At 44.2% G+C, this 10789-nt stretch overlaps 1 protein-coding gene across 2 annotated transcripts; it reads right to left on the bottom strand.

The window, feature by feature from the left end:
* Positions 1–207: 207 nt before the first annotated feature.
* Positions 208–9079, bottom strand: LOC119276989 (probable sugar phosphate/phosphate translocator At1g06470). Of its 2 annotated transcripts, none has more exons than XM_037558185.1 (12): positions 8443–9079; positions 8163–8335; positions 7425–7510; positions 7287–7336; positions 6334–6401; positions 5871–5971; positions 5700–5712; positions 5204–5388; positions 4794–4880; positions 4603–4697; positions 741–869; positions 208–654 (listed from the first exon to the last, which is right to left on the bottom strand). In XM_037558185.1, the coding sequence occupies exons 1-11, from the start codon at positions 8853–8855 to the stop codon at positions 746–748; spliced, it is 1395 nt and encodes a 464-aa protein (XP_037414082.1). In that variant the 5' UTR covers positions 8856–9079; the 3' UTR covers positions 208–654; positions 741–745. The 2 variants fall into 2 exon arrangements, with proteins under 2 accessions (XP_037414082.1, XP_037414081.1); XM_037558184.1 differs by having other exon boundaries at positions 732–869; positions 8443–9076.
* Between the last annotated feature and the right edge of the window lie 1710 nt (positions 9080–10789).

The raw sequence follows: 10789 nt of genomic DNA, 5'->3' as shown, positions 1-10789 counted from the left end.
TTAAAGCTGAGTGCAGACGGAAGATCTGGCCTCTGTTGCAACAACGGTGCTGACAAAGGAATTAAAATGGCCGATATAAAGGAGGACAAGAGCGATTTAAGAGTGAACAAGATCTCAATTTTGTCAGAGAAATCTTTAACTTGGCGTCTAAGATTTACACTTCTTCGTGTACTCAATGAGCTAAAAACATTACAGTGCAAAACTGTATACAACACATACCACCAATCTAATTCCTTTCATTCTCAGTAAGTAGTGTATATTTTGTAATGCTAATATATGTGGAGCTCACAAGTTGCACCAAAATTGAGCTCTTCACACTCCCAATAAAAAGCACAGCAGCTGTATTTCTAACGGACCACAAAACATTCTTATATTCTTATAATATATGATATACAATTTCTGCACAGCTCTCGGTATGCACCATTTTTGTTTCTGAGTAACAAAAGCTTTCTTCTGCTACTTGTATCAGTGTGTCTCTTCTCAATCAGCGATATGATTTATGGCATGATCATCATCATGCTCATGCATATGCAGCATAACTCCACAGAGCCGTGGAAGAACACAAGTAAGCACTGGTGCCTCTGAAACCAAGCAATGGTAAGTCGGTAGCAGTGTCCTGAGCCAAATACGCCTGCCCATAAAATGATCCGCTCTCTGGAAAGGAGAAAATATAATGAATGCAGATGTCAAACTGATAGCAAACAATGTAAACTATTTATTCGATTATCCACCTTTCATACTTGGATCAGCCTGTATCATCCTGATCTTCAATATCATCATCAATGATAACATATTTTGAGGCACCATTGGAGGAATGGGAATTTGGGTCAACATGTTTACTGTGGCGGTCTTTCTTGAACCTATGGTACCTTCATATATCACAAGATAATAGTCAGAATAACCATACTAACACATCAGAAATTAACCTACTCTAATATTTCCACTTTACGCTTTTGTTGTCAAATTATTATCAGTGTTTTCCAATGGCTCTTTTTATAGTTAGTCTTATTGCATTTCTCTCTGTACAAGGTGGCATGACATATCAAGTTCATTGACTTGCAAATAGGAAAAAAAATATTTGTGGACGTGAGCAAATTAATAAGTTTGACTCCTCTTGAACAATTTACTCTCCAAAAAAGTTGGCATGGAAGTCTGAACTTATCAACATAGTAAGAAACTTGAAGTTGATTCTAGGAGTCGTAACAACATAGCCGGTCCCAAGCCCGGGTAAAGGAGGAGGGTTGTGATAGGCTTGGCGAGCCAACGTAAAAACTCAGTCACTCTTATGGAGATGAAACCCAAAAGATTTTCGTTGGGGCGTAACCCTCTCAGCGACGCGCCACATCGGAACCCGGGTGTGGTGGCAAATGGACAAGGGCCGGGGCGTCACCCCCTGGTGACACGCCGTATCTTGATCCAGACACGGTGGCAAGTGAGCGAGGATCGGGTCGTCGCATCCTTAGTGGCGCGCTACATCGACGCCCGGATGTAGTGGGAAATGAGCAAGGGTCTTCGCATTTGACTCGACGATTGTGAAGGGTAAGGAAGCTAGCCGAGCGTAGCTGGAATGTAGGGTCTCTGACAGGGAAGCTTCGGGAGCTAGTTGATGCAGCGGTGAGCAGAGGTGTTGATATCCTTTGCGTCCAAGAAACCAAATGAAGGGGACAGAAGGCGAAGGAGGTGGAGGATACCGGCTTCAAGCTGTCGTACACAGGGACGGTTGCAAACAGAAATGGCGTAGGCATCTTGATCAACAAGAGCCTCAAGTATGGAGTGGTAGACGTCAAGAGACGTGGGGACCGGATTATCCTGGTCAAGCTGGTCAAGCTGGTAGTTGGGGACTTAGTTCTCAATGTTATCAACGCGTATGCCCCGCAAGTAGGCCACAATGAGAACACCAAGAGGGAGTTCTGGGAAGGCCTGGAAGACATGGTTAGGAGTGTGCCGATTGGCGAGAAGCTCTTCATAGGAGGGGACCTCAATGGCCACGTGGGTACATCTAACACATGTTTTGAAGGGGCGCATGGGGGCTTTCGCTATGGCATCAGGAATCAAGAAGGAGATGTCTTAAGCTTTGCTCTAGCCTACGACATGATTGTAGCTAACACCCTCTTTAGAAAGAGAGAATCACATCTCGTGACTTTTAGTAGTGGCCAACACTCTTGCCAGATTGATTTCATCCTCTCGAGAAGAGAAGATAGGCGTGCGTGCCTAGACTGTAAGGTGATACCTGGAGAGAGTGTTGTACCTCAGCATAAGCTGGTGGTTGCTGACTTCCACTTTCGGATTCGTGTCTAGTGGGATAAGCGTGCCAAAGTCGCTAGAACGAAGTGGTGGAAGCTCAAGGGGGAGGTAGCTCAGGCGTTCAAGGAGAGGGTCATTAAGGAGGGCCCTTGGGAGGAAGGAGGGGATGCGGACAATGTGTGGATGAAGATGGCCGCTTGCATTCGTAAGGTGGCCTCGGAGGAGTTTGGACTTTGGAGTGTCCAGGGGAAGGAGAAGCGAAGATAAGGATACCTGGTGGTGGAATGATGATGTCCAGAAGGCGATTAAAGAGAAGAAAGATTGCTTCAGACGATATACTTGGATAGGAGTGCAAACAACATAGAGAAGTACAAGATGGCGAAGAAGGCCGCAAAGCGAGCTATCAGTGAAGCAAGGGGTCGGGCATATGAGGACCTCTACCAACGGTTAGGCACAAAGGAAGGCGAAAGGGGCATCTATAAGATGGCCAAGATCCGAGAGAGGAAGACAACGGATATTGGCCAAGTCAAATGCATCAAGGACAGAGCAGACCAACTCCTGGTGAAGGACGAGGAGATTAAGCATAGATGGCAGGAGTACTTCGACAAGCTGTTCAATGGAGAGAATGAGAGTTCTACCATTGAACTGGACGACTCCTTTGATGAGAGCAGCATGCATTTTGTGCGGCGAATCCAGGAGTCTGAGGTCAAGGAGGCTCTAAAAAGGATGAAAAGAGGCAAGGCGACGGGCCCTGATCCCCATTGAGGTGTGGAAAGGCCTCGGGGACATAGCGATAGTATGGCTCACCAAGCTTTTCAACCTCAATTTTCAAGCAAACAAGATGCCAGAAGAATGGAGACGGAGTATACTAGTACCAATCTTCAAGAACAAGGGGGGTGTTCAAAGTTGTACTAATTACCGTGGAATTAAGCTGATGAGCCATACAATGAAGCTATGGGAGAGTGTCATTGAGCACCGCTTAAGAAGAATGACAAGTGTGACCAAAAATTAGTTTGGTTTCATGACTGGGAGGTCGACCATGGAAGCCATTTTCTTGGTACAACAACTTATGGAGAGATACAGGGAGCAAAAGGACTTGCATATGGTGTTCATTGACTTGGAGAAGGCCTATGATAAGATACCACGGAATGTCATGTGGTGGGCCTTGGAGAAACACAAAGTCCCAGCAAAGTACATTACCCTCATCAAGGACATGTACGATAATGATGTGACAAGTGTTCGAACAAGTGATATCGACACTGATGACTTCCCGATTAAGATAGGACTCCATCAGGGGTCAGCTTTGAGCCCTTATCTTTTTGCCTTGATGATGGATGAGATCATAAGGGATATACAAGGAGATATCCCATGGTGTATGCTCTTTGCGGATGATGTGGTGCTAGTGGATGATAGTCGGACGGGGGTAAATAGGAAGTTAGTTATGGAGACAAACCTTGGAATCGAAAGGGTTTAGGCTTAGTAGAACTAAAACCGAGTACATGATGTGCGGTTTCAATACTACTAGGTGTGAGGAGGAGGTTAGCCTTGATGGGAAGGTGGTATCTTAGAAGGACACATTTCGATATTTGGGGTCAATGTTGCAGGATGATGGGGGTATTGATGAAGATGTAAACCATCGAATCAAAGCCGGATGGATGAAGTGGCGCCAAGCTTCTGGCATTCTCTGTGACAAGAGAGTGCCACGAAAGCTAAAAGGCAAGTTCTACAGGACGGTTGTTCGACCCGCAATGTTGTATGGCGCCAAGTGTTGGCCGACTAAAAGGCGACATGCTCAACAGTTAGGTGTGGCGGCGATGCGTATGTTAAGATGGATGTGTGGCCACACGAGGAAGAATAGAGTCCGGAATGATGATGTACGAGATAGAGTTGGGTATCACCAATTGAAGAGAAGCTCGTACAACATCGTCTGAGATGGTTTGGGCATATTCAGCACAGGCCTCCAGAAGCTCCAGTGCATAGCGGACGGCTAAAGCGAGCGGAGAATGTCAAGAGAGGTCGTGGTAGACCGAATTTGACATGGTAGGAGTCCATTAAGAGAGACCTGAAGGATTGGAGTATCACCAAAGAACTAGCTATGGACAGGGGTGTGTGGAAGCTTGCTATCCATGTGCCAGAGCCATGAGTTAGTCGCGAGATCTTATGGGTCTCCCCTCTAGCCTACCCCAACTTGTTTGGGACTAAAGGCTTTGTTGCTGTTGTTGTTGTTGTTATTCTGGGAGTCGTAAAATACGGACTGGTAATAAGTTATCTTTTTTGGAAAATGAGGAAAAAAACCCGGCCTCTGCAGGACTGGTAATAAGTTAGTAGCTTGGAACAACAAATATATGAACAACTCACTTGTACAGATTGAAAAGGCTGACACCAAATATAATTGTTGCCAGTCCAAATCCCTTTAACCAGGTAAATGGATCATTGAAGAAAAGCACAGCAACCTGTTGGATTGTTTGTCATCACAAGTCACACTTATATGCATGAACAAAGATAAATTCAATGAAACTTTGGAAGTAACTAGAGTGGGAAATCAATACCAAAATTGTGACAGCTTCCTTGACAATCCCAGCTATGGTCACTGTTACAGCACTTGTTACAGAAACCAGAACATATTCTGTCAATACCTTCAAAGAATAAATCAAGTGATTATAAACCAGATAAAAAATGCTAACAAGAATACTTTTTTTTTGTGAATACCAACAAGAATACTTGGCAAGCATGTCTTAACAACAAACCAGCAATAGATGACTGCAAAAAGGACTTATTGGTTATTACAAGTATTCTCAGACTCTCGGTGCATGAAAAAATGAAATAGTAAGAACCAACAGTGTATTGACTGGTTCCAGCAAAAAAGAAAATGACTTTTTGCATGACAAATGTAATGATTGGTAAGTCAAATGCTCTGGCATAAATGCTGTACTTCCCAGGAAGGAGTACTGATCCATACCATGAAGAATGCCAAAGCACCACCTAGAAGCATCAATAAGATGCTTCTTAATATGTGAGCTGGACTATCAAAGAAGTGACTTGCTCTGACTTCATGCCATGGATCCATGGCAATGGAAATAATTGCAGTTGTTATTGCCATCACCGGGGTAACATAACTCATTAAGGTGAAGGGGTTCTTTAATCCTGCATAACACAATAAAAATGATGCTGTAAAGGATGCTACATTACATATTTATTGAACAAATCACGTTCGATATTATCATTTTCATATTTTAAGAGAAAACAATGCACATAACAGCTACAGCTCATACTGATGCACTAACTCAGATTTAAACAAAAACAGGTGTCCATTGAAAATATATAAGTCATACATGTGCCTGAAATTAATAAAGCTCTCGCTGCTTTTCAGTTTTCAAGAATGAGATGCTAAGACAACAACGAACAGTATTTATAATTTCCTCTCACTGGACAAGAAGCTAAGATAGAACGCATACCATATTCCTCTTTCTTCAGCAGATTTAAGGGACGCATAAGGGGAAAAGAAAAGTTCAGTCAGGACAGGAATGGAAGGGAAGTAGAACATAGGATTAATAAGGCATATTACCATGTCCAATCACCAATGTTCAAAACAGAAAAAATGGAAGTACTACATTACACTGACAAACCTGGAGGAGAATCTGTGTCATGCACCAGCGGAAACCAGACATGACAGCAGCAAGCATAATAAATATAAATCCCCAAAGATTAAATTGTGTCTCTTTGGCAACTGCAAGAGGAACATTATTACCACAGTCCACAGTTAAGATGATGAATCCACATAAGAGAAATTTAAGAAAATAGAGTCAGAATGCAAAATTAAGCCCACAAATTACAGTGCCAAAAATCTAATCAAGTAAAAAGCTATTACCTCAGTCCCGAATTACTTGTCTTAGATTTGTCTAGATACGGATGTATCTAGACACGTTTTATCTGTCAAGATACATCCGTATCTAGACAAATCTAAGACAAGTAGTTCGGGGCGGAGGGAGTAGCTAGGAGGTCTTTTTCTGAGCTCTCCCCAGGAAAGCACATAAGCATATCACTTTGGAAAAAGTAATATAAGCTGTTGATGTACACTTATGACTTTACCTGTCAGTAGAACTCCAATAGAAACAATCAGCATGATTCCAAGAATGTTAAAGCTCGGCTTCTCTAGCCTTCAGGGAAAAAGGGAAACCTTCGATTAATAACATGAAAATGATACGGAGACGCAGAATACAATGGTTGTTGACGTTCATTTTGTGGTTCTGGTGCTAGGAGCCTTTTGTTTTAGTTAGCTGCGATATATTTGCATCAGCGTAGCCTCGGTTTTTGTTTTGCTGCTGTTGCTGGGGTTTATGTGTTTTTCGAGCAGTAATTTTCTTCCTTTGTAGTTCATACTTCTCCTAGTCCTGTTGGCTACCTTTATATCTGACCTTTATATCTGAACTACCGTACTCTGCTGCTCTGTTATTTTTTAGCAATAGTGGAACCCGACCACCATGAGCAGGCGTAAAGAAAAAAGCGAATGATATGCAGCATAACAAAAGCCCATAAACCGATAATTAAACAGAAATAGGTGCAGTGTTGTCAGAAAGACAAGTTACAAGAGGGCACAAAATTATTTGCATAGGAACATGAAAAGGCTAAGTGAATGTCAAGAAGCAGTACTATAAGAAATGATGGGCATGCAAGAAACTGCTCAATGTTTTTTTTGTCGGGAGATACTGCTTAATTTTAGTTCAGTTCTAACATTTGCATCCCATTTCTCAAAATGATGTGTACATGGAACCAACTTTGTAAAGTCTGCAAGCTAGTTCAAAAGTATTCAGTTGGCCTAGGACAAATGTTTCACATAACCTAATAGTACAAGTTAACCCTCTTCATCCCACCCCACCCCACCCATAGGAGATGAAAACCATTAGAGAACAGCAGAATGAAGCTCAACTTTTTCAGGACAAGGTTCTGTAACTGATATTCCATACCAATGAACACAAGAAGTTGCTAAACTAGAAGACAAAAAGGGCATGCACTGCTGAAAACGAACCAGCAACTGAGCTTACCTGAATAGAAAAGCAAAGAGAAGAATGAAAATTGGAGCCCCAGATTTACACTGCACAATAATTGAAAGCCATAAATTAGAAGTCCAAATATTAAGTGAGAAGAGCAGGAAATAATAACTCACATGGAATGAAATGTACCATTGTAGCGAATGTCACAGTAATGAAAACAAACGAAATGTTGGTCAAATTTATATCAAGAGCAGTAGCCAAAGCTGTTGGAACAACTGCAGAAGAAATATTCAAATTGTTACTATATATCTTTAAAGATGATAAACACAATAAGAACAGACAAAAAATCTCTACATATTTTGAAGTGGAATAAAAAAAAATAAGTCCGTGCTAAGTCCTAGCCTTCGTTGATTAAATGGATTCATCGAATGAAAAAATAATATCCAGTAGGTCATGGCCCAACTTAATTGCAAGTTAATAAAGTACGGTGATTCATCCAGCGAGAGGTGTAGGGGTAAACTCTATTTTGAGCCCATGTGGCTCTATAGCAGCTTGGATTCACATGCAACGCACCAGTTAAATTTTACTTTATCTTTAACCTTAACTTGATAACTTATGATAATCTAATTTAGTGAGTTGTGTTCTGTTAATTGGCCAATGGTGGTTTCTGCCCCCACCCATGAAAATAACCGACCAGCATCCATGTTCAGTGCTTTACACCTGAGCTCGAAACTGAAACATACCCTTCTTTTAACACTAGTACTCTATATGTATATCCCACAGAAGTGCAGAATGCACAAAGTTGCTATTGCAAATTATAGGCACCAAGCCATGAAATTTCCAGGGCACTTGTTGTGACAGAATGTAAGGAACAAACTACTCGTGTAAGCATCGGGCAACATAAGTTTGAAACAACACAGTAGCTACCTCGCAGAAAGTAATCTTTCCATGACATTGGATTACGCTCTGCCTCCATGCCCCGTTGCTGGAACCACACAATCACCCTCGACGCAATAGCCTGCATGGTGAAATGCACCGTATTCATCAGGAACGGGGCAGGGAACTTCCACATGCGCTTCCCAAGCATCTCCTTGTTATACCTGGCCACAGGCACAAGAGCACGCAGAGACACCAGCATCAAACGCGTGCCCGGCAACAGCTCCTCTGAGCATCCGTGCACAAATAACGAGAAAAACGCGTTACTCACAGCGTCAAGCAGGTGCTCAGCGTGTACCAACTCGCTATCAGAAATATAATCTTGGCGATCAGCCACGGCGAGACCGGGACGCTGTCAGATCCCGCCGCCGCTCCTGCCTCGATATCCATCGGCAAGCGGTGGGCGGCGGCGGCGGATGGCAGAAGCGGCAGCTCGAACTCCTCCGAATCATCGTCGCTCGGTGCAGAGGCCGGCGAAGCGGCGCCGGCGGGGGCATTGGACGCCGCGGAGGCGTCCTTGCACCACCGCGAGAACGACGGCTCCCTGCGTATCCCTCCCTGCTTCCTCTGCCCGCCAGCCACCACCTGCGGCTCCGCGGCGCCCTCCGCGGGCTCGACGGGCACTTCCGGCGCGTCCTCTTCCTTCGCGTGGGCGTGGCCGTTCTCCACGGCACAGTCCCCCATGGACGCTGCTGCAGGTGGCGTAAGGCTCTAGAAAGGCTTGGATCTGGACGGCGCGGATCTCATCGGCGGCGGCGGCGAAGGGGGGTTTGCAGCTAGCCTGCGGGATTTCGGTAGCAGGTCAAAATCCAGCACCTCGTGACACGACTTCCTGCGCGGGGGTTATGCTTGCAGCTTCCTCCGTCGGCTGGTACCGGTAGCTTTGCTTGCGCGAGAGGAGGACGATGTTTCTTCTCTCTCCTCCTTTTCGCCTCGCATGAAAATGCAGAAATCACAAAACGTACTCACCATTCTTCTTCTTCTTTTAGGGAAAAAAATGCCCCAAAAAGCATTTTATATGTGATAATTATCAAAGAAAATAGTACCAAATACAAAACAAAAACATCAAGATATAAAATGACTAAAAAAATAGAAATCTGTCGTACTACTCGTTTTCTTCCATCCATGATACGCCACCCACCCGAACTTGAAACTATACTAAATCGACAATAAGTAAAATGGACCCTGCAGGTACCCTCGTGATACTAGGCTTATAAAACCACAATATTCACTCGTGTGTATGAACGAGATGCACTTATTGCTGAAGGACCATTGGTTAGGGCAGCATCACCCCACATAGCATTGCAATCCTTCATCGTCAGTCGAGAATATTGGAGAAACTAGGTCACACTGTAGAACAAATTGAACAAAGACACCAAAGTAGCCGCATCAAAGGCAAACCAATATTGCGTCTCCTAAATGACACATAAGTTGACATATGTGTCGGCATTACGGGATAAGGGGTTCCCTGAATCCGCTAATGATGGGCCTGGTTGGATCTCTAAAAAAACATGAGTCGAAGATTTCCATGCTCTAGACTTCCCGAGCACGAAGGCGGCGGCGACGAGTACGAGGACTTTTACTAAGAATCTTTTTGAGAGGGGTTCGATAAATGGCGCAAGGGTAAAAGTCGCCCTGAGTTCTTTTTTCTTTAGGCTCTCCGACTCAAGGTCGACAGGCCATTAATGGCTATGCCTACACGCCAATGATAACGTACGGTTTATGGGCTGTTGTGGTTCTGACTTGTAAGCCGATTCATCCCAAATCGAGATGATATGACATCCTGCATTTCAGGAATCAGACAGGTCTAGGACGCCTTTTTGACTATCAATGCGCTGGACATGGCATGTCTCCTCAACTTTGCTAGGGATTCGTCAAACCTCGCTTGAACTCGCCACCTTATTTTCTGACAAGCCCGTGTGAGCCATGCAGGATTGGTTGCTCGGATTGTTTGTACCACATTTTACGATAGACCATTGTGGTGCCCCCAGATCCTATATAAGGGGAGGACCAAGGCCGTGCAAAGGGTTCACAGGCTGAAAGAATAATAGCTAGCAGGAGAGTAGCTAGCGACAGGATACTGGCTCTCCAACACTAGAGAAAAACAGTGAGAGAGAGAGAGTTCATCTTGTAATATGTGATTCGTAAATAGATGAAGGACTAAACCAGGATGTAGTATATTACATCATCGCGGTGGCCTAAACCTGGGTAAAAAAGCTTGTATCTTCGCTCAAAGATTTCTAGAGTTTTTTAGCCCCTGGTCAAACGAAAAAAGGGATTCCCATGATCCCAGATATTTGCAAGTCCATCATTGACATCTGGCATGCTTTGTAGGGGGCTAGGGTTTCCATTCTCTTTGCCTCTTCATCAACAATGGCTAAGCATGGATCACGGGCGAGGTTGCGGTCACTGGCGCACTCGAGGGCCTCCCAAGAGGAGGAGGGCAACCGTGTTGTAGATGATGCCTCATAAAGGGAGGCGAGGTCCGAAGAGCATGTTTATTGGCGCTCAATGTCCTCCACTCCCTGTATTGTTCGACCACTGCTAAGAGGGAGGGCAGTGTGACCTGGGTCACAAATCCCAGTTAAAAGGCACGAATCGATCGACGTCTAGGGTCC

Source organism: Triticum dicoccoides, chromosome 3B, assembly GCF_002162155.2.
Source record: "Triticum dicoccoides isolate Atlit2015 ecotype Zavitan chromosome 3B, WEW_v2.0, whole genome shotgun sequence".
NCBI classification, from domain to species: domain Eukaryota; kingdom Viridiplantae; phylum Streptophyta; class Magnoliopsida; order Poales; family Poaceae; genus Triticum; species Triticum dicoccoides.
Note: the sequence above shows the minus strand (reverse complement) of the source record. Positions and strands in the feature narration are given on the sequence as shown.